We start from the raw sequence: 25,113 nt of genomic DNA, 5'->3' as shown, positions 1-25,113 counted from the left end.
ATTAACATTCAGTAGTAATCTGGTTTCCTACACACACACACACACACACACACACACACACACACACACACACAGCTGGCAAGGAAAACTCCATCACTGCAGGAAGCAATGGCTGAGTGGCACAGCATCATCCAATACTGTATTTCCAAGCCCACCTTCTCAGTTCACACTTTGCATGCCTCCCCACCTACACGCACGTGCATAATCCCAACCCCCACTCAGGGTCTGCACACACTTCAGCCTGTTTTCAGCAATTCATAGTAAGCAAACTGATTAAATAATCCGTATTGCTTTGGATACAAATTTGGTTTAAGGACAAACTTAGAACTGGAAGTTGTTCTTAAACTGGCAACTTGCTGTAACTTAAATTCACTATACCATGTTTTAAAACTGTGGGATGACAGAAAACAAGTCTATACAACAGTAAGATGTTTTCATTTCATTCAGTAAAAGTGGGCTGGTTGCCAAATACCCAAAATGCAACCGTGGGGTGGAGGACATCCATCAGAACTTCAGAACCGGGTCATAATTATTTTGGGGTAATCCATCATAACTTCAACTGATTACTTTGCAACCAGTTGCCAGTCAAGAACTACCTGTAGGATATTTCATTTAACTAGCAACAAGAAGCAAGATATTTTCATACTATAGAAATAAAAAATGCTGCTCCTTCCATATCAATAATCTTGCCGATCGCCCCCACCAAGAAAAAAAGATTTCTTACTTTAACAACTTCACCTCCATCAACTTTCATCAGTTGCCTTAAATTCTGTTGCAGTATATTTGTGTTGGATCGCCACTTCAAAAGCCCCAGTAAGTCCACTAAGAAGGAGAGAGAAAAGTTGCATAATTCTATCATACATAAAATACAACAGCAGAAAAAGACTGGAACAATTCCTATAAACTGCAATCGTACATATGTTAATCTGAATCTAACAATGTTTATCTACTGACAGAAAGAGATTCAATCTTTTCCCATCCTATCCCATCCCACAAATATGCTGCAGAATGGTTAAAGGAACTCTCCAAAATACATTTTCAGCATGTTAACATTGGGGAGGAAGTGATTGATGGATAAGTCCTTTTGGCCAAAAAGATATTTTGTAAAGTACCAGATTTGACCCCTGGACTAATATGTTTAGTTACCAGATTTTAGACATTTTACATACAGAAACTGTCTCAAGATCTGCCACCAAACTGAATTCTGATGATACAATATAGGATCAAATCATAATGAGATTTAGAAATTGAGGCCCCAGGAGTGCGTATTCCACTCTTAAACCCTCCAGATAGTTCATCATAATTTTTAATGTGACAGATATTTAAAATTATTAAACACACAATTGGGTAGAAAATATATTAACTAATTTTAATTAAATTTATAATGTTTAAGTTTAAGTTTATTGAATTTATATACCGCCCTTTTCCTGTAGGACTCAGGGCGGTTTACAAAGTATTTAAAAACATCAATATAATACAAGAGTTAAAGACAGTTAAAATAATTAAATTTGATCCTTAAAAAAAAAACTCTCAGCCTGGGCCGGAGAGCCAGGTCTTCAGGTCCCGGCGGAATGAACGAAGGTTGGGGGCAGTCCTAAGCTCCACGGGGAGATGGTTCCAGAGGGCAGGCGCACCCACTGAGAAGGCCCTCCCCCTGGGTGTTATCCGCCGGCAGTCTTTTACAGGATGCACCCTGAGAAGGCCCTCCAAGTGGGAGCGCACAGGACGAAGGGAACTTGATGCCGGCAGTAGGTGTTCCCTCAAATATCCCAGACCCAAGCCATTTAGGGCTTTATAGGTCATCACCAGCACCTTGAATCTCACCCGGAGGGCAACTGTAAGCCAATGTAGCTCGCGGAGTAGAGGTGTTACATGGGAGTATTGGGAAACCCCCATCACAACTCGCGCAGCAGCATTCTGCACCAGCTGAAGCCTCCAAGTGGTCCTCGAGGGCAGCCCCATATAGAGAGCGTTGCAGTAGTCCAATCGGGAGGTCACGAGTGCATGGGTGACTGTGCGTAGGGAATCTCGGTCCAGATAGAGTTGCAACTGGCGCACCAGGCGAACCTGGGCAAAAGCCCCTCTGGTCACGGATCCTATGTGATCTTCAAAATTGAGCCATGAATCCAGGAGGACACCCAAGTTGCAAGCCCTATCAACGGGGGGGGGGGGGTAACACTTCACTCCCCATCGTTAAAGATGGAATAGTCTGGTAAATTCAAGATGCCGGTATGCATAGCCACTTGGCAGGATTGAGACGAAGCTTGTTTCTCCCCATCCGGACCTGGACCGCCTCCAGGCAACGGGACATCACGGCGAGGGCATCACTAGGTTGGTTCGGGGTGGAGAAAAAAAGTTGGGTATCATCAGCATACTGATGATACCCCACCCCAAAACCACGAATGATCTCGCCCAGCGGCTTCATATAGATGTTGAACAGGAGGGGAGAGAGAACCGATGTGACAAGAAAGTGTGCTTAGAAAGAAATTTAGGTTTGTCATGGCTTTATCTACTCATTTTTATAATGCAGTACCCATTATATCAACCAGTCCTCAAACAGAGAAAGCAGTGCACTTTTGAATTATGAAGTCAACAGGCTAGATAATTTTTTAATGTATAGATTTTAGCAGTATTATCACTATGAAGATTATACTAAAACAAAATGTATTTGAACACAGCAATACTACTCAATGACCTAAAGGAAGACTGAGCCCTAAGAATTCAAAATTATGATGGAACTGATGACCCACATATATCATATAAAGTTTTCAATCATCTTGTATTCAAAATTTTGCATGTTACCTTGTGGAATGAATTATTTTGATTTACCCTCACTTTCAGTTGATTGAGCATGATAAGATTGGATGAAGCTTGTAAACAAATCCCACAGCTATACTGTTAACTAGAAAATGCCTAAAATGTTTCACAGCATTATACATTCCTTTAAGAATTTTCCTTCTAAAAAAGGTATAAAAATTTACCTAAAGAAGGTAAAAATTATTTTTTAAAAATAATTAAAAGAAAAAGATCACTGTCAGAAGGACAAGATATTGTGCCTCTCAAAATACTATCACAATTAACTGAACATGAGAGAAAACATTGTATTAAAGCTTAAGTATCAAGACAAATGCAATGTCGACCCTCATTCATACTTATATCTTGCATTAAAATATGGAAGCTGTAAAACCCTGTTCCAGAGAACTTAAAAACTATTTTAGCACACAATATAGAACATCAAAAATAAATAATTCTCTAAAATCAATATGATTTTGTCTACCAATAAAGGCAATATCATTACAGAGTTATTATCAGCTTTAGTGCGCTAAGAATTAAAAAGCTATAATTTAGTTAAGATTTGCATTTCCTACAAACCATTCTGGAGATGACAGATACTAAGATCATTTCCAAAAAAGATGTTCCAATATAAAATTCCTTCCTCCTTCAAATACTCAATTTTTCAACTTGTCCAAGTAATAACATTATATATCCAGTTCTAAATACTAGTTATACTAATCAACTTAGAACTATTCCCTAATTTATTAAAATGATTTTTAATGGCATTTTTCAGTTGCAGGAGTTTTACTTGCTTTCTTGAGCAACAGTTTCCTATCTGTTTCTATGACATCATTTCAAACTTATCAGAGAGGCAACAGGACTCCTTTTATTCCACCTCTTCAATTCTTTATATCTGAAGCAACTATGTGTTTCTTCAGGTTTATTTTCTATAATGATCCCAACAAGCCAGGAAGAAATAAAATAATGAATAATATTAAAAAAATTAATTATGAGGCAAATTATCACCAAGAAAAAAATCATCGACAGAGACACTAACCTGGGGCTGAAAGAAATGCACTGTAATATTTGGGACATAGCAAATGTATAGTATTTCTCCACTCTCCTTCAATTGTGATTGAACTGTATCTCTTCTCCAGAGGCATGTGCCAAACAGGAGTAGAGAACATGATATTTTATCTAACAATTTCCAGTTGGTCCTATGGATACATTACAATTGAACCTCAATTCAGAATGTTAATGTGTTTCAAAGGCTGAATTGCCTCAATGCAGAAAGATCTAGATCAGGGCTTTTCAACCTTTTCACCCACTGTACCACTTTTAGGATATGGCAACATCCGAGTACCACCAGTCGCCTAGCAAGGTGTCAAAAACTTGATGACCAAAAAAAAAAAAGGAAAAAAATGATGAAGTACAGGCAGTCCTCGACTTACAACAGTTTGCTTAGTGACTGTTTGAAGTTACAATGGCACTGAAAAAAGTGCCCCCCAAGCCACAGCCGAGCAAGACACCTGCCTGCCTTCCCGGCGGCGCTCTTCCTCCTGTCCGAGGTTTTCATTGTTGTGAGCATTTCTGTTGAGGATTGGCAGCGGGGGGGGGTGTGTGTGGTTGGGTTTTATTTCCCCCATCTGCTGGGTGGTTGCAGCAGGTTTTGGTCACTTCACATGACCTTGGGACATTGTGACCGTCATAAATATGAATCAGTTGCCAAGCATCTGAATGTAAATCACAAGACCCTGGAGATGCTGCAACATTCCAGCTGATCGGCGCTTCTTCTGGGCTGGAGCCTGGCGCTGATCCTGGCGCTTCCACTGAGCCCTGACAGCCCTAAAGAAGCGCTGATTCTGGCGCTTCCGCTGAGCCCTGACAGCCCTGCAGCTCCAGCCGTCTCTCGCTCAGGCTTGTGCGGTGCTGCCACTGGTTCAGCTCATTCCCCTCCCCCACTACTTTTCTAGGATGGTCGCATACCACCTGCCAGGTGCCAATGTACCACAGGTGGTACCCGTACCACTGGTTGAAAAGCCCTGATCTAGACAATCTTGGATGATAGGTTTCGGAAAAAGCTGGACGCTCTGTCCAACACAAAATGTAGATACCCCTCTGTATCCCCTCTGTTTTTTATAGAAAAGAAAAAGAAAAAAACCTCTTTGTGTGCAAGCAGCTGCTGCTTGAGCTCTTGCTGAGAGTTATTCTCTAGCTGGGAAGACTGAGTAAACCTTGTGGAAAAAGTTTTTACTAGAGAGGACATGGTTTAAAGAGAGCATGCATGTGATCTTCAAAACAAGAAAACTCATATGCATTTTATACTGGTAGTCCTCGAGTTACGAATGTTATGGAGCCTGCCCATTCCATTCGTAACTCAAAGATTCGTAGGAGTGAATCTCGTACCCTGAATGAGATTCACTCCCAGCTTTCACCCATGCATTTGCTAATTTAATGCATGGGCATATGCACAGCTCGTTAAATGAACATGAGGTATCTCAGGGTGGGGAAGGCCGTGGGGGGCTTAGTGATGGAACAGGCCACCTGCTTCAGACCACCCAAGTCCCCCCCTGAGATACCTTATACTCCCTCCCCTGGGGTCTCCAAAATTGCTCCCCCACCAAATCCTGCCGCACCGGGGTCACTTACCTTGTGAAGAGCTGTCTCCTCTCCAGCCACTCTGTTTCTTTCTCTGCTCCTAGCAAGAGCAGATGGAGGCCTCCAAGGACCAGAATGGACCTTTGGAAGCACACGGCCACTGCCCACGTCCTCTGTTCTGGGCCTCGGAGGCCTGCAGAAGGCCTTGGAGGCCCAGAGTGGTCCTCTGTAGGCCTGCGAAAGCGTACCCTGGACTCCTTTCTGGGCGGCAGTGGTCCAGAAAAGGCCTCCAATACCCGGATCAGAAGCATTCCCTGGCTTCCGTTCCATTCTCTGTTGCATAGAACAGAGGCCTAAACTATTGTGAGATCATGCAAGATCAGTAGTGTGAGATCTTGCACCACTGATCTCGTGTGATCTTGCATTACTTCAGGCCTACATTCTCTGTGAATACACCAAAGGCCTGGGGCAGCCAAGAAACTGAAGGATCTCTCAGTCTTCACAAGGTGAGTATCCACAGGCCTAGTGCCTAGGGAGACCCGAGGGGGAGAAGGGAGGGAATAGTCAGGGTGAATGTTGCACTGCCATTGTGGTAGTTCATAAGGGTGAACGACTGCTGCGGCGTGGCAACATTCATAATTTCGGGACTTTTTTGCAAACACTAGGGGCGCTTATCATGTAAACTTAAAACGTTCGCCAAGGGAACACTCGTAACTTGGGGGTTACATGTATAGCAAAATATGAATAATCATTTTTTTCTTCTATTTTTCCTATTGATATTGTTGTTGTTGTTATCTGCGAAGTCGTGTCCGACCCATCGCGACCCTATGGACAACATTCCTCCAGGCCTTCCTGTCCTCTACCACCTTCTGGAGTCCATTTAAGCTCATGCCTACTGCTTCAGTGACTCCATCCAGCCACCTCATTCTCTGTCGTCCCCTTCTTCTATTGCCCTCGATCTTTCCCAGCATTAGGCTCTTCTCCAGTGAGTCCTTCCTTCTCATTAGGTGGCCAAAGTATTTGAGTTTTAGCTTCAGGATCTGGCCTTCTAAAGAGCAGTCAGGATTGATCTCCTCTAGGACTGACCGGTTTGATCGCCTTGCAGTCCAAGGGACTCGCAGGAGTCTTCTCCAGCACCATAGTTCAAAGGCCTCAATTCTTTGGCGCTCAGCCTTTCTTATGGTCCAACTTTCACTGCCATACATTGCAACTGGGAAGACCATAGCCTTGACTATACGCACTTTTGTTGACAGGGTGATGTCTCTGCTTTTTAGTGTGCTGTCTAGATTTGCCATGGCTTTCCTCCCCAGGAGCAAGCGTCTTTTAATTTCTTGGCTACAGTCCCCATCTGCAGTGATCTTGGAGCCCAGGAAAATAAAATCTGTCACTACCTCCATTTCTTCCCCATCTATTTGCCAGGAATTGAGAGGGCCAGATGCCATGATCTTGGTTTTCTTAATGTTAAGTTTCAACCCATGTTTTGCACTCTCCTTCTTCACCCGCAACAAGAGGCTCTTTAGTTCTTCTTCACTTTCTGCCATTAGAGTGGTATCATCTGCGTATCTTAGGTTGTTGATATTTCTTCCGGCAATCTTAATTCCAACTTTTGATTCATCTAGCCCTGCCTTTCTCATGATGTGCTCTGCATATAAGTTAAATAGGCAGGGCGACAGTATACAGCCTTGCCGGACTCCTTTCCCAATTTTGAACCAATCAGTGGTTCCATGTCCAGTTCTCACTGTTGCTTCTTGACCCGCATATAGGTTTCTCAAGAGACAAATAAGATGTTCTGGTACTCCCATTTCTTTAAGAACTTGCCACAGTTTGTTATGATCCACACAATCAAAGGCTTTAGCATAGTCAATGAAGCAGAAGTAGATGTTTTTCTGGAACTCCCTAGCTTTCTCCATGATCCAGCGTATGTTGGCAATTTGATCTATCTATCTATCTATCTATCTATCTATCTATCTATCTATCTATCTATCTATCTATCTATCTATCTATCTATCATATCCTATTGATATGGAGATACCCAAACTCTGGCATCTCTAGCACAGTTTATTCATATCTGTTTATATGTGAAGCTACAGATAGCATGTAATCTCCATCATTTTCCCCCTTCTGTTCATTGGTATTTATGTTAAATGTATAGTTCTTCACCAGTCCTACCAGTATGACCAATGGTCAGGTATGATGCAAGTCCAAAATTATTAGAAGGGTCATACATTCTCTATTTTTTTAGATGTTTCAAATAAGCTCCTGTCAAAAAGAATTTCAAAAGGTTGACCGGTTTGCATAAAATATGCAATACTTTGTTATTTTATTTCTGAAGGCCTTCCATGCCCAAATATAAAAGGGTGACTCAGAATTGAAATGGTCAGCGTTAATCTTTTCAACACCACAAACTGAATGTTTTTTTTCCCACTAGAACTGTATTATCATTCCTACCATTTTGGGTTAGTTTTGTTGAACAGACAAGAGTAGAGATCTGGAATGAGTCTTTACTGATGGTACAGCTTCCAAGATTTTGCATGCCCTTGCCAGCCATGGAGTGACCTTTTTCTTCCAATTCCAGTTTAGTAGAGGGCAAGCTTAAATATGTTGAAAAATCTTCCAGCTTCTTTGCTTCTGCCTGCAACATTATTCCAAAACAAAATATATATTTATTTTTATATTACTCACATCTCACTGTATCGAAACATAGACAACTTTAACTGTTTATTTCATTTCTAACAATGTCATAGTTGGCTGGATTCACCGCCTTGAAAAGTAGATCAAAATGTCACATAGCAACCATTTACTAACACTGTTTCAACTCGAGAGGCAAATCACCAACATTATAAAAGTCTGGAGGAAACAAAGAAGAGAAAGATTCCACTTACTATACAATATGTAGTTTAAATTGTAAAACATTCCAAAAATTTTAAATCATAAAATCTTGTTTAATGAGATGTCTGATTTGTATTGAAATATCTACGTGAAACACAACTTTTGCTCTTCTTTCTAATACATATGCTTATATCTGCTTCTAATGAGATAACAAAAATTGATCACATGTGCAAATTTTTTCTTCTATATCACTTTAAGCAATAACAAAAACTCCTTAAATCATTGGCTCCTCAAACTGTTATAGCATATACTTAAGATAATACCTTATATACTATAAGATCATGTTCTCCATCTCGTAGAGTTGTTCCATCATATCTCATTAATTTAACAAACGCCAGAGCAAATATTTTCTCAGATTTATCTTTGGCTGTTCAAAAGAAAACAAATGAGTATATTGTAAATCAACTGATAAAGACAAATATAGCAATGATAAAATACAAGATATATACCGGTACGTTAATGAAGATTTAGAAATTATTAGGTGCTTTGTATCAAAAAAGACATTTGAAATGTAGGCTGAAATAAAAGAGAAGGAAAATGAAAAAGATTGTGCTGTTTAGTTTATAATCCAAGTCAATCATAAAGATACTTCAAACAATCTCTGTATTGTGTGTGTTTGTGTGCATACAAACACACACACACACACACACACACACACACAGAGAGAGAGAGAGACTGGTATGTAAAACTTTAAGAACTCTTTTGAATATTCATTCTTTCTGCATAAAATGACCTAAAACATTATCTGTTTTCCACATAAATCCTAAAACTAGATAAAGAGAACCCATTTAAGTAAACGAGTGAATATTTATTTATTAAGAAAAATATCCCAAAGCTAACAACAATGTTCCATTCCTGCTGTAAGGAGGTATTCCCAGGAGGAATAAACGAAGAACATGGCACATGGATTCCAGGAGTATTTATTGCCATCTGAGTCACCCAACATATCCCCTCTGCCCAGTAAAGTACGCGGGCACTTAATATTGGACAGCAGCAATATGGCAAGATACCAGAAGTGGATTATCAGTTTAGGTAAAAGAGCAAAAGCATCCATTCGTACCGAGTGAGGAAAGGCAATGGTAAACTATTTCTATATTTTTAGCAACAAAACCACATGTATAAAAAATATATAATGATTGAAGATAATAGTGCTGGATGATGGGCACCTCAGATTGAATAGCAATCAACTTGCTACTGAAGAAGAGCTAAGGATCTTTTAGAATGCTAATGCATTTATGAGATAGCTTGATTAAAGCCTTTGGGAAAATCCAAACCCACAGACAGAATTACAGTGGGAAGTTGGAATGCAAGAAGCAGGAACACAGAAAAGCTCAGCAGAAGTCAAAAATGAAAGGAATCAACTATACATTGACATCTTCAGTATCAGGACTAGAATTGGATGAACTAGTTCAATGTGACAATGATCTAAGATGAAACATTGGTCCATAAAAAAAGAAACTGATGGGTTTGATAATCAAGTTCAATTTGAAATTGATAGAAGTTGCACGATATATGGAGATCAGATGGAATACATAGAAATAAAATTGACTTCATTGTTGCTAAAGTAGGTGAGGGAGCTCAGTATATAACATCAAAGGCATGGCCAAGAAGAGCTAGGGAAAAGATCCCAAACTGTTTAAGTGCAAATCCCATGTTATGCTAAAGAACAAGATGAAAGCCAACCAACATCTATGATATGATATTCAGCATATATTTACTTTTTTTCAAAGAGAACATAAAAATTGCTTAAAAGTCTGGAACCTCATTGACAGAGAACCAAAGGAACTGTGCAATCAAAGTAAATAATTTGCTGCAGATGATTACAAAAAGAGACTGCCAAAGATGAAGAAATAGAAGAAAGCTAACTAAAATCTTCCTGGTAAGAAATGATGAGCCACCAGGTCTCCAAATGAGCCAACTGAAAACTATTGGGGAGTAAAGAGGTAGGGGAGGGCTTGCCTTTTGTCAGCATTGGGACAACATGACAGAAAATGGTATGACATTTTAAATGATCCAAGAGATATTTGAAGAATGGGAATAGAAATCACAGCTACCCAACAAGCAATGAGGTCTGTTTCTATGGATCGACTATTTCCAAAAGATATCAAAGAGGAAATAACAGGTGGGGGGAAAAATAGCCTGGAAGATCTACAGCAAGGGTACCAAACTGCCGGCCCACGGGCCGGATGCGTCATGGCGAAACTGTGCCCACGCCATTGCCGGCAATGGAAAAGAAATTGCGACATCATGACACATTACATGACATTGCGAGTTTGACAGGAAAAAAAATCTGATTAGATTTTATTTTATCATCTGATTAGAAAATATTAGAAAATAAACTGTTGAAATACCAAAATAAATTAAAAATTATGGATTGCGAGAGATGACAAGCCAATAGAATGACCTGGATAATGACTCCATTACTGCATTTATAAAAGTGGTTTGCTAAAGTGTTGAAGAAGCTTCTGAGATGGGAAAAAGAAAAACTGAAGAGAAATCAACTGCTATGACAACAGTTGAATAAATTAAAGATCAAGATTATTACAAACAAAATGGAGGGCTACAAGTTGACTATGGTTAAAATAAAACCTGTTTCTTTTGGTTACCCTTTATGATTTTTTTGCTGGACTGAATGTTAATGATTTATGGGTTTCTGTATGCATAAGGGATGGATTATAGGAAAAAGAGATGCTTATGGGGGTGAAGAATCACATTTGTACCTGTGATGAAGATCAGAAGTCACTTCTTTAAATATTCCTTTTCATTTTTTCTTATTTTTCCCTCTTTTTTCGTTTCTTGTACTTTCTGTTTTTCTTTCTCTTTCACTAAGTTTATATTAACTTTTTTATTTCTTTTAAAAAAGGTTTCCAATAAAAGCATTTTAAAAAGAAGAAATCAAATTAGATGTCAGAACAAACTGTGAAAATTGCCAAGAGAAGCCAGAGACAAAAAAAGATAAATAACTCGGGAAGGAACTTAACAAAAGGTTTCAAAGCGCTGTTAGAAAAAATAAAAAGCAGTATTACAACTACATATATAATATATAAAGATAGTAATTAATTAAAAGATCAAAGATGGGAAGAATATATTGGAGTTCTGTGCAGCAAAGATGTCAACACACAAAGAAGAATCAGTAAATGTTCTAGCCAAGCTACGCCAGCAAAAAAAAGGAGCACAGTGAGCAAATTATCATATAATATCCTTAATTTAATATGCTAGCAAAATAAGGTTTAAGATCATCCACCATAGATTAGAGGCTACCTGGAAAAAGAGATGCCAGATATTCAAACTGGCTTTAGAAAAGGCTGAGGAAAACAAGATATTATTTCAGATGCATACTGGGTAATTGAGAAAGCAAAAGAATACCAAAAAGAAATCAGAATGTATTTCACATAATAATGCCATTATTCTACTGATCATGTCAAGCTGTGGAATGTGCTTAGAAAAATGAGAATCTCAGAAAATTTTGTCCTCATGCAAAATCTTTATTCAGGTTATGAAGCCTGTATGGACAACATATGGCACAAGAAAAAGGGAGAGAGGGGGAGACTGTCTCAACAAAGGAACAAGACAAAGCTGTATCGCTTTACTTACTCAACCTATACAATGAAATATAGTACAAGTTAGATATAACAAAGATGGGTATCTTACTACAAACATTCCAATCGGCTCTGGAGTGAAACAGGGATGCAATTTAACTCCTGTACTGTTTAATATTTATATAAATTCAGTTACTGCTTTTATAAAAAAAAAATTAAGGTCAGTGCCACTTAAGGAAATAGAATAGGAACAGACATTTGACAATGTTTTGTATGCTAATGATGCAACAATTCTCTCACGTAGGTTGGAAAAGTTTGCAGGCAATAGCAGAATTCTGCAAGAAGAAAGGTCTTAGAATTAATTACTCCAAACTAAAATTATGGTTTCCTTAGGAAGACCTAGCTGCCATAAATTCCAATGACAAATAGAAATTAATAAAATAGAACAGTTTCTACTTTTAAATATCATGGAGTAATTTTTCAAGCCCCTGGAATTTGGCAGGAACAATCTAGAATCATCTTTGCCAAAGTCAATAATAGTGGCAAGATAATCTTGGTCTTTTTTTCACTCTAGGGGAAGTAGATGCATACCTGCTGCCATTAACTCGCTAAAAAAAAATCTACATCCCATATGCCGTGTGGTTGATACAGATGCACCTACAATTATCTAAAGCCCTTGGAGCAATTAATAATTTGCAAGCACTTTTCTAGATTCCATGTTATCTGCCAAATGTTCTAATTCACACGGAAACAAAATGATCCCACTGGAAGTGAGGTTCAATGTTTGTCTACTCTCTCATTCTATTTTTCCACTGATCCCTCTATATTTTCTTGATGGCTTCTTCTCAAGATGAAAAGTTAAAATCATAGCAGACTTGTGTTTCATTGCAGCCTTTCTATCTACTCTTTGTAACCTCTAGGCTTAGAAAAAAAAACGAAAACAAAATTGTCAAAGAAACTTCCATGTTACACGTTAGGCAGACTAGAGCACTGCAATTAGCAGTGGAAATCTTTTAGATCTGCAAACTATTTGTTCAATCTAAATTATTCAAACTATAGAGCCTTTGGGGAGGGGGTTCTGTTTTCAATGTTCCCTCTAATTTCTAATGTGCCATGTGTGGAAAGAAAATGTTTTGGGCAGCTTTTCTCAAATCAAGTACAAATTTGGGTGCCAAAAGTATATGAGTAAATTGCAAATACAGGTAAAAGCAAATATTTACATATTTATTACCTAAAGCGTAGAAACTAAAAAATATAATCGTATGCCACATACATGCTTGAAAAGTTGTGCTTTCAAATTATATTGTTTCCTGCCCTTTTCTTGGCAGCATTTTTCAGAAATGAGTTGCCAGTTCCTTCTTCCCAGGGCTGAGAAAAGAGGAAAAAGCTGCCTTTTGCAATTGACTGGTGGTGATTTTGTCAATGCCGGCGGTGGTCAAATGATGCTCCAGATGTTCTGGGATTGCACCACAGGCACTTATTACTACTGATACTCTCTTTGCTTTCTTTTGTCACAGTCATTCTACTTCTATTTCAAGTCACTGTATTTTGTGATTTACTCCAGTCCTTTATTCTGCTGTCTCCAGATATTGCCATGTCTACTATCCAGATACTGCCATTGGTCCTTCTTTATCAACAATAGTTAAATCTGGGGTATTATGCGGCAGGTATTATTCTGTTTCAATTCAAAAGTCCCAGAGCACTTTAGCTTCTTCATATTCCATTATTATGTCTACTTTGTGGTGCCATCAATTCTTGCTTGCAGACAAATGATATTTCTTGCAGATATTCCCATGCACCATTGGTGCTACTTTGTTATACCATTGTTTGTGGTCAGTCTGTGCAATCTTCTTTGGGCAGCTAACTAAATAGTCCACTGTTTCTTCAGCTTCTTTGCAGAAGTAGACATCTGACTTTGTAATAATGCCGCTTGGGGTGTGTGTGAAAGCCCTAACAAGCAGGCATATACATAGAATGAAGGCTACTGCTAAGATTGTAAGCCGCCCTGAGTCTTCGGAGAAGGGCGGGATATAAATGTAATAAAAATAAAAAATAAAATAAAATCTGTTACTGTCTTTTCAATTCTGGCTTTATATGCACTTCTTAATGCTTGGTTTTGTGCAGCCAGAATTACCCTCTCAGTCTCTTTCTTCAAATTTCCTGCTCTTAGCCATTGCCAGGTCTTGTTATCTGCTTTGCCTGCTGGCTTTTTTATGTATTGTCCATCTTATGCTTTGCCATATATAAACCTAAGTAAGCCTTCATGATGTTCTAGCTTCAGCGCATCTTCTTCACTGTCCTTCGGATATTCTTACAATGCGCTTTTTCTTTTTCAACTGTCTGATGTACTTGCAACATCCCAGGCCACCTATGTTCCTTGGTAAGCAGAGATTGGAACTGCCAGGTGTTAATTGCCTTGACGGTATTTCCTCAACTGAATTTGGGATTTAAAATCTTCTTCACTCTCATGATGCATTCACTTCTAACCTTCTTCTTAAATTCAGTTGTGCTTGATGTTGTCAGCCTGACAGATGACCTGGTATTTGTTGTAATCATCTTCATCCAGACTCTTGATGTTATTTCCATAGGTCATAATGAGTCCCTTCAGTTTTAATTATTTTTTCCAGTTGATAGTAAGGTTGGCACAGTTGCCCATTCCAAATTCTATTTCAGTGTTTTGGCTGCATGTAGACAATTCTGAGCAGCGATTCCATTTCAGATGGTACTTTTCCATATAGCTCAAAATCAGCCATGTTAAGGACATGGGATGTTTTGGCAGATGTTTTTGATGTTTAAAAGCAAATAGCCTGAGTTATTCAGTATGGCTGACAGAGGAATCAATGTAGTGACAAATAGCAGTGGTCAAAATGTGTATCCTTGAAAGTTTTCTCACTTGATATTACTCTCTCCCAATCTGTCACCACTGATCAGCAACTATGTCTTCCATTGTACCATTGATCTTTGCACAAACTTCTGATGTTTCTGTTAACTCCTGTTATTTCTAGGCACTTGATTATTTAATCCTGTGGCAGGGAGTCAAATGACTTCTGGTAAAGAATCCATGCTACCAGTCAAATGTTTCAACCCCAAACCATTAATTCATCTTTACCCAGTACTGACCAATTCTTGCTCTTTCTTGCCTTTTCCCCCACCATTTCTGTTGTTATTATAAGGGGTTTTTTATTTCAGTTTCTTTTTATTCTGATCTACCTCCTTTATCCAGACTGCGTTCTTGTTTGAGTGGTAACGGCAGCCTTGCAAAAGATATTCAGATGCCAGGATGTATCTGTATTTATGAAGATCAGAATAATGTAGGCAATGGTTTGCCCTGTGACACACTATGGAAATGAAAGTTGAACTTTGAAGAAACAGGATAGAAAAAGTATTGATATTTTTGAACTTTAGTGTTCAAGAAGACTCTTGAAAATACCATGGATAGCCAAGGAAAGAAACAAACAGATCAACCCACAGTTCTCACTTGAAGTACAAATGAGCAGATTCAATTTATCCTACTTCAGATACATGATGTGAAGATCCAGCTCTGGAGAAGATTCTAATGATGGAAAAGGTGGGATGAAAAAGAAGATGACCAACCACAAAATGAATAGACTTAGTTATAGTGACCATGAATGTCACATTGGAAGATCTGAAGAATCAGGTTCATCATGGAGAAAATTGATCTATCTGGTCAATAGGGTTGACACTAACCTGATGGCACCTAATCAATCAATCAATCAACAAATATATATAGTTATAAGGCACCAAACAAATTCTATAAACCAAAGTTATTGATAGAAATTTTGCAATCATTTTTGAGGGTTTTTTTTGGCACTGATCATATAAAAGGAGACTGTGAACCTCATGATCATAAGAACAGATTCATTTTCTGGTTATAAAAGATCTGTTCCTCACTGAATGTACAGTGGGCATTTTAATAGTATGTGTGATACATAGTCAAGTGATATTTCTGCCCACCATCACACTAATGGGTACCAATCAGGCTAGGGAGAAAAGTCTCGTGTGTGGAATATATAAAATGCTTTAAAAAGATCTAGGAATAATTCAGGTAGAGGAAAAATTGTAGTACAGTAGAGATGGGAATCTCTGGCTCTATCAATTTGTATGAATTGGAGCCAAATTGTAGGCCTAAATTCATCCAAGGCGAAGGCTGTATAATACTGGAACCAAAAAGATATAACATTCAAATATATTTATCTGGGTGTTGAATACTTTTGAAATAATACATATATTCATATGCATGAAAGCATTAAATATATGCTATTAAAATCAACAGGATGTACTTTTGACCATATATTGTGCTTCAAAATACAAACATTGGTCAAAATTCTATTGCTTATTTGCACACATTGAAAAAAATCCACAAAATACACCTTCCTATGTCTGTGCCTATGTTAAAACTCAGTATATCTCAACAGGTCCTGATTATAATTCTAAGAGTCTGCAAATGTGCAAAGCCTACACCACAGTCTCCCCACATGCATAATTACCCAGAAAACCAAGAAACAGATGTTAATAGTCCTTTACTTTTGCCTCAAAGGCATCCTGCTTCAGGCACAGTCCCACAAGCTATTCACAAGATCACTTACAAGCTTTGGCCATAGCAGTCAGTTAGAAAACTCACAAAAACCTTGTTAATGACAATAGGAATAAAAAGAGTGGATGGAGAAAAGGAAGTGTTCAGGCTCCACTGGCCCTACTGGCAAATGAATACAAGCTGAAATCTTTACTCATTGTTAGTAATTCCCATTCTAAAATATGAATTGGTAGCAGCATGGAATTTTATATACCGGTACCTTTTAGATACTAATTTCTTACTATTAATTATTCTAGCATCACAGTCTAATAGTAAATTATAATGTTCATATGCAGAGAGTTTTATTTCTTCATGAAAACATCTTTTTAGATGAATACATGAACAAATATGTTGACAACCCACTTCCGGTTTGCGTCATAGCAATGTAGCCAAGGGAAAGTGGGGCTCCGCTCCCCACGACTGATTTCGCCCAGCCAGGGGGCCCTAAATGGGTCTAAAGTCACCCCGGAGAGGTGATGAAGAAGGAGGGGAGCCTCGTTGATCATGGAAAGACGGCAGTCAATCAGTTTGATCCAAGGAAATCCCTCCAAACCGACAGAGGAAAGACTAGCTGCATTTCTGTAGCTAGCCCGAAGCTACTGACAACTGAAGAAAGAATGCACTAATTAGCAGATCGTAAATAACATGCTTGGAACTGGGTGAGAATACTGATCCTTTCTCTACTACTTTGATTCCCTGGAAAAGACAAATTCCCAAAAAGTAAGAAAATCCCCAAACGCGAGAAGGAAGGGGATTTTTGCCCTTGATTTAATAAGGTAGCCTCAATTGCAATTACAATTAAGATATGAGCTGGCTAGAAAAGATGTTATAAACTGGAAATATTTTTAAAAGGTACAATATTAGAAAAATATGATGAGGAAGTATACACTTAATGTTGCATGTATTGATAGTAGTAAGAACTGTATTTGCTTAGTGCTGGAAAAATGAAAAAACACTACTTGAAGAAGAGATGATCAAGAAAACACCAGACTATGTAGAAATGGACAGATCAATACTGAAGGATAAAGAAAAAGAAGACAGAATAATTTCAAATATGAGATGTAGTTTATCATTGGCCGGAAAAAAGGGGCAGAGATTAGGAATTTAATATGTATTATTAAGTAAAAAATGAACTCAGACAACATGCTGTTTACTAAGCGCTTATGATCTTTAAAAATAGAAAAATAATAAAATATTATAAAAAGAAAAAAGGTATATGTTGACATCCTACATTTCTGATAATTCAATCAGAAATAATAGTTTCAAAATAGTGATTCTTTATCTTAAGGAACTATTCATGTTCATATTAAAATGAACAGAATTTTATGGTAATAAATTACATGTTATTTATTTATCAATAAATAAATAAAATTTATAAAGTTGCCCTCTCACAACCTTATGTTAATTAAAGAGCAAGCAAGTAATAAAGATAATAAACAGCAAGATGTTACTATTCGCATGCAGATCAGGAGTGCCACAGTCATTTTACAGAAGCCTACATCATTCTGCAGTTGCTTCTCCACTCTATTATTTCCAAATCTCTTCTGTGTTGTCAAGATAGCCTTCAGAGGCTTTCAATAATTCTCTCTAGAACACAGCATACTCACAGGAAATCATACACTTTTTTATGCATGTGTGCACACACACACACACACACACACACACGTGTGTACATGTAGGATTAAACCCCAAGTTTCTTTCTCCCTAAAGGACCGAAAGCTACTCTTTTTTTCAAGCTTGTCTACTGCAGTAATATATATTCAGGTAAATCCTCAGTTATTAATGCCAATTAGGGTTGGGATTTCCATTACTAGGCTATGTAGACATCACTTGACTGCATTGCTTAGTGATTACAATTTTGAACAGTCTCCATTATCGTTGTTCAGAGAGCCATTAAGCCAGTCATTGAGCAAGAACCTCTTCCTAATTTCCTGTCAGCTTCCTACAAGCAAAGGAAATAGGGAAACCAAAAGGAAGTCACAACTCTTAGGCAGCTCACAAGAAGCCTGCTAGATGTCCACATGACAGCAACCACACAGCAATAGCACAGCTGGGCTGGGGATGGCTGCTGCCAGAGTGGGAAGGGTGCACAAGTAACTTCTGTGGTACCTTGCAAGCACATTTGGGTCAAGAGTGGCTGCTGCCAGGGTAAGAGCACATGCACAGACCCCTGTGTCCGAAATGACCCTCGTCCTCTTCTTCCTCCCACCTGATGAGGCACACCCAGCCTGGTCCTTTGCAATGCAGGTGCAAAGCAGACAGCATAGCGCACGATGACAAAGGTGGTAGAGTGCAAGGCGTCAGAGTATCCAGCAGCCAAAAGGGCAGAGATAGGGGGAGATACGTGGAGAAAATGAAGTGCACCCTGCAGTCATAAATGTGGATAGGTTGCCCAATGCTGGAATTTTGATCATCTGACTGCCAGGGTACTGCAATGGCTGTATGTTTATGAAGCAAACGTAAGTGCCATTCATTCAGCAATGTCATAATCTCAAACAGTCAGTGAACAAGTGGTTGTTAAGCAAGGACTACGTATATTGTTTTCATAAAGAATTTTTCTATTCCCAACCTTCTTTCTTCTCATCTTCTAAACTTCAACCATGGTATGTGTTTATGGAATCAGTATCACCTGTACATTGAATAGGACCTGAAACTTTACTTTAGCAGAACAAAAGATCAACTTCTGCTATGAAGTTTGATTTCCATTACCAGAATATTACCAGGGCAGGAAAAAAAATCCAGGAAAATTCTTCAGCTTTTTCCAGAAGGCAAACAAATTGCAGTGCAAACAAAAATGAGGAGGAGAATTTGAAGGACAACCTTGATCAACCCAGCGGCAACTAAAAAGATGTATGAGAAAGCAATGTAGCAGTTCTAACCCTATAGCATGAGGAATATAATAATCTAAGTCTAATCATTCTGGCACCCACTATCTGCTGCAACGTAATACAAATGCTTCCTACTGATATAATTCGTAGTTAATGGTCATAAATATATCAGTAAATTACTACGTCATTTTCATTAGTGAAATTGTTACATTTTTTTGTTACAATTATTGCTTTCATTCAATGATTAATTTTACAACAAAACAGTAACCCTTTAATCACATAAACATTAACCATTATGAAAATGTCAAATGTTACAAGTTCTAAATATAAACACTGAAGATTAATAATTAAAACTTTTGATTTTTCTGCCAATATTACAATAAAAATTCAAGCTAGATTTTTAGCGAATTCAGTAACATTAGTTAAATCAGCCATATTCTATTAATAATAGACATGAAACAAGCTAAATACCAGTTTATCTTACTGAAATGTAACAACTTCGAACAGAAACATTAACAAGTGAAGTCAATACTTGGCTTGTAAGTAAAATGCTAACAAGCTTTCCCATAGACTTCATGACTAATGAAAATCACAGCAACCCATTAAAAATACAAGCAAGTTAATTTATTTTCTCTATAAAAACGTCCTAAATACCCAAATGCCAGCTTCTAGGAAGCATATACCCAATATTATTAATTGTTTTTACTTAAATAAGTGTAAAGAAGAAGAAACTATAGGAAAAGGCATCAGGACAAGAGGGCAAAAGAATAGGGCTTCAAATTGGAAAGAAATTTCTTCTTTAAAGTAGACTCTAGCTTTAAAAAAAGATAACAGTGGGTGTGGTGTGAATTACTCACAATCCTGTGATGATCTGTGCCGGAATGTAAACCTTAGGTGACTGCGGTTTACATCTTCAATGGGGATTGCAACCTTGACAAAACAAAAGATAAAGTTATGGAAATACAACATTATATTGAGATATAATATTTTATATGTTATTATTTTTTAATTGTATATCACCCAGAGTTGTTCTGAGAGTGAGATGGGCAGTGCCTAAATTTGATCAATCAATATATAAAATACACAGCTATTGTATGTGTCTGTGTTTGTACACACAGACACAAATGTTCAAGCTATTATACACAAAACACACATACAAGCATAATATCCTAAAAATCTGTTACCTAATCCAGAAAAGTAACAGTCAATTCAACACTCACAGTGTTTAATAGTATTTAAGCTAATTTAAGTATTTAAGCTTAAAAGGACCAGCAAATGAATATTGCCACGGGAACTTCCCTTCCTGATTAATAGTAGCCCATTTCTCCTTTCTCCAGATTTGAAGTTATAAAGTGTTATGACAACAGCAAAACCACATTTTCAAAAGTATGTTGTTTTAAACATTTACTGAAGCATTTGAAACCATAGGACTAGTTCAGTGGTGGCGAACCTATGGCACGGGTGCCAGAGGCGGCACTCAGAGCTCTCCCTGTGGGCACCCGCTCCATGCCTCAGAGGTGGTAATTGTCCCTCTTCAACCAGCTGCCCCCTACAGGTGTCCCTCCCCACGAGCGACAGTGAGGTGACCACACCCACCTTGGCCACACCCACCCAATCTTCCATGACCACCACAGCCACAACCACCCAGTAGGCCATGCCCACCTGGCACCCAGCGATAAATAAGTGGGTTTTGGGTTGCAATTTGGGCACTCGGTCTCTAAAAGGTTCGCCATCACTGGACTAGTTGGAAGAGCAGGAACACTTCTTTGATAAGAAAACTTATCTCTCCAGAGGTTCAACAACTAAATGCTCAAAACAGAATCAATATTCTTTTCCAAAAGCAGAATAAAACATTAAATAATTTTTGTTCTACAACCCAGACTGACTTTTCATTTAGGCTACAATTAAGCTGCCAAGAACTCCTCAGATGAATAATTCACTGTGTCAGTATGTCATTCACTAGACCTTTACTGAACTAATGCGAGATTTTGCACACTGAAAGGAATTATAATCATCAAAGCAGGGACCCCTGCTTCAGAAAAACAAGTTTCTAGACCTCGTACATTGAAAGAGTTTTACCACCTAAAATATGTCTCTATATATGTAACCTTAAGTACATTTCTTTTAATAATACTCTTAATGAGAGCATTTCTCTTCTTCTTCCTTAGATTAACTATTCCTAGTCTAGACTTTAATAAAAGAAGTCTGAGAGTTAATAGTTTACCCATGAACTGAACCTCTGGATATCTTTTCTATACAGCATATGATAAAAGCATTTTTGGCTCAATCTTCCTGTGTTACTGTGGCCCAATAATTAGTCATACCTAAAATTGCAATTCAGATATATGAAATAAATATCCCTCTGTATTTGAATCACTGGTGACAGAGGAAAGTGAAATGATACTGTTAAAAGCAAAATTTAGAACAGCTAAAAGGTGGAGAGATTCTGGTGTTCTGTGTTTTTTCCCAGACAGTGGAAGATCGCTCATCTTCCTTACAAAGAACGATGTTCTTTGAGTCCTTCGGGAGAAGGGCGGTATAAAAATTTAATAAATAAATAAATGAATGTTTATTTTGTTAAAGCACGCTTTCATTTATGATCCAGATGTTTAATCTTATTGCTATCAAGAAACATCAGATCTCCCAATTTTGTTTTTTCTGTCATTGTTTAGTCTTTCAAATGTTCTGTCAACTTTTAACTCTCTTGGTCACTTCATATACCGTATTTTCCGGTGCATAAGACGACCCCCTACATTTCCTGTTAAATTATAGGGTTTGGGCTATACTCGCCATATAAGACTACCCTTCTTCCAACGCACACCAAATAAAAATTTAAAAACATCAGATTTGATTTTAATATGGTAATTTTAATTCAAATTACCAACAAAGATGATTGGGGGACTGGAGGCTAAAACATATAGGGAACGGTTGCTGGAATTGGGTATGTGCAGTTTAATGAAGAGAAGGGTGAGGGGTGACATGATAGCAGTGTTCCAATATCTCAGGGGCTGCCACAAAGAAGAGGGAGCCAAGCTATTCTCCAAAGCACCCGAAAGCAGGACAAGAAGCAATGGATGGAAACTAGTCAAGGAGAGAAGCAACCTAGAACTAAGGAAAAATTTCCTGACAGTTAAAACAATTAATCAGTGGAACAAGCTGCCTCCAGAAGTGGTGAATGCTCCAACACTGGAAGTTTTTAAGAAGAGACTGGACAGCCATTTGTCTGAAATGGTATAGGGTTTCCTGCCTTAGCAGGGGGTTGGACTAGATGACCTCCAAGGTCCCTTCCAACTTATTATTATTATTATTATTATTATTATTATTATTATTATTATTATTATTATTATTATTATACATGCAGGTACTTAGTAGGAAAACTGTCTATAAACATAAGGCTGTTTGTCATCAAACATGTAAACATAAAACAGTGCAAGTGGATTAAACTTTTCCTAATTCACTCTAAAACTTTCCCTGCGCAGAGCCTTCAGTAACACCAGCTGCCTGCAATTAGTGCAGGTTCGCATCCCACCAGGCTCAAGGTTGACTCAGCCTTCCATCCTTCCGAGGTAGGTAAAATGAGGACCCAGATTGTTGGGGGCAATAAGCTGACTTTGTAATAATGCTGCTGGGGGGGAGAAGCCCTAATAAGCAGGCATATACATAGAATGAAGGCTATATTGCTAAGCACATTGATTTGTGCTTTAAATTGTAAGCCGCCCTGAGTCTTCGGAGAAGGGCGGGATATAAATGGGATTTAAAAAAAAGACCAAATGGGAGATCCGCTCCAGGTTTTCCAGCCAGCCCGTCCAGTTCCTGAGTCAAATGTGCCCTTAGAGCTAAGCAGCTGCTCTGGCTGCGGCATTCTCCACCTGCCTTTCAAGTTGGGATAGACTACAGCTGCTTTTCAACTTTAGAAGGAAAGACGCCCAGACCCCAGCCTGTAAAAAATCACAGACTGCAGCTTCTACTCCAATTGGTCCCGCTTTCCCTGCGCAGACTAAATGGGAGATCCGCTCCAGGTTTTCCAGCCAGCCCTGTCCCTAAAGTTTCAGCACCCGGCGTATAAGACGACCCCTGACTTTTGAGAAGATTTTCATGGGTTAAAAAGTCGTCTTATATGCCGGAAAATACGGTGATATTAATCTCCCAAAAATTTCACAACAAAGAACTACTGCTACCATGTTATTCTTGATATTTTAACAATTTATTTATTTATTTATTTTATTGGATTTGTATATCGCCCTATTCCCGTAGGACTCAGGGCGGTTTACAGGGCAGTTAAAACCATGAATACAAAAAATTAAAAACAATTAAAACAATTAAATTAAATTCAAGCCCCAAGAGTAAATCTAAAACCCAGTTAAATTAACAACCCCACAGTCTGGACCAAACAGATCGAAAAGTCAGGTTTTCAGGTCCTGGCGAAATGAGCGAAAGTCAGGGGCAGTCCTGAATTCTGTGGGTAGTTGGTTCCATAGGGCAGCACACCCACAGAGAACGCCCTTCCCCTGGGAATAACCCGCCGGCATTCATTAACCGGCGGTACCCTGAGAAGACCCTCCCTGTAGGGACGCACAGGACGATGGGAAGATGATGCCGGCAGCAGGTGTTCCCTTAGATAGTCCGGACCCAAGACATTTAGGGCTTTATAGGTCATTACCAGCACCTTGAATCTCACCCGGAGGGCAACCGGAAGCCAATGTAGCTCACGGAGAAGAGGTGTTACATGGGAGTATTGGGAAACCCCCATCACAACTCGCGCAGCAGCATTCTGCACCAGCTGAAGCCTCCAAGTGGTCCTCGAGGGCAGCCCCATATAGAGAGCGTTGCAGTAGTCCAATCGGGAGGTCACGAGTGCATGGGTGACTGTGCGTAGGGAATCTTGGTCCAGATAGGGACGCAACTGGCGCACCAGGCGAATCTGGGCAAAAGCCCCCCTGGTCACGGCTTCTATATGATCTTCCAAACTGAGCCGTGAATCCAGGAGAACTCCCAAGTTGCGAGCCCTATCAACAGGGGGTAATACCTCATCCCCTATTGTTAATGATGGAGAAGGCTGGTCAGCCCGAGATGCCGGTATGAACAGCCACTCAGTCTTGTCAGGATTGAGACGAAGCCTGTTTCTCCCCATCCAAACCCGGACCGCCTCCAGGCAACGGGACATCACGATGACGGCATCACTGGGTTGGGTCGGGGTGGAAAGAAAAAGTTGGGTATCATCAGCGTACTGGTGATACCCCACCCCAAACCCATGAATGAGCTCACCCAGCGGCTTCATGTAGATGTTGAACAGGAGGGGAGAGAGCACGGACCCCTGAGGGACTCCACAAACGAGAGATCTCGGGGTGGACCTCTGTCCTCCCGTCAACACCGACTGCGAGCGGCCCAGGAGGTAGGAGAACCACCGTAAAACGGTGCCTCCCACTCCCAGGCCCTGAGACGCCGCAGTAGGATACCATGGTCGATGGTATCAAAAGCTGCTGAAAGGTCTAATAGGACTAGGACAGAGGAACAACCCCTGTCCCGAGCCCGCCAGAGATCATTCATCAGTGCGACCAATGCTGTCTTTGTGCTATTCCCAGGTCTGAAACCCAATTGGTACGGGTTGAGATAATCAGTTTCCTCCAGGAACAGAAGAAGCTGATGCGCTACTACACTCTCAACAACCTTCGCCAAAAAGCGAAGGTTGGAGACAGGACGATAGTTATTCAAAATCGCCGTGTCCAGGGTGGGCTTCTTCAGGAGGGGCCTCTTTCAAGGCAGAAGGGAAAACACCCTTGCTCAAAGAAGCAGTTATTACTGCCTGGAACCAGCCTCGTGTCTTCTCCCAGGCTGCATAAACCAGCCAGGAGGGGCACGGGTCCAATAAACAGGTGGTAGAGCTCAGCCT

The 25,113-nt window shown here is 39.2% G+C and overlaps 1 protein-coding gene across 3 annotated transcripts in view; it reads right to left on the bottom strand.

The window, feature by feature from the left end:
• Positions 1-25,113, bottom strand: part of DOCK1 (dedicator of cytokinesis 1) — a 455,801-nt gene that overhangs the window by 348,450 nt on the left and 82,238 nt on the right. For all 3 annotated transcript variants that reach the window (XM_083364099.1, XM_083364098.1, XM_083364097.1), the window contains 4 exons: positions 20,081-20,153; positions 8,526-8,629; positions 7,822-8,005; positions 725-822 (listed from right to left, as the gene is read on the bottom strand). In XM_083364099.1, coding sequence (XP_083220225.1) covers positions 725-822; positions 7,822-8,005; positions 8,526-8,629; positions 20,081-20,153 — 459 coding nt within the window. The remainder of the gene's footprint in view (positions 1-724; positions 823-7,821; positions 8,006-8,525; positions 8,630-20,080; positions 20,154-25,113) is intronic.

Source organism: Vipera ursinii, assembly GCF_947247035.1.
Source record: "Vipera ursinii genome assembly, chromosome: 5".
Lineage (NCBI taxonomy): Eukaryota > Metazoa > Chordata > Lepidosauria > Squamata > Viperidae > Vipera > Vipera ursinii.
This window is presented reverse-complemented; position numbering and strand designations above follow the sequence as displayed.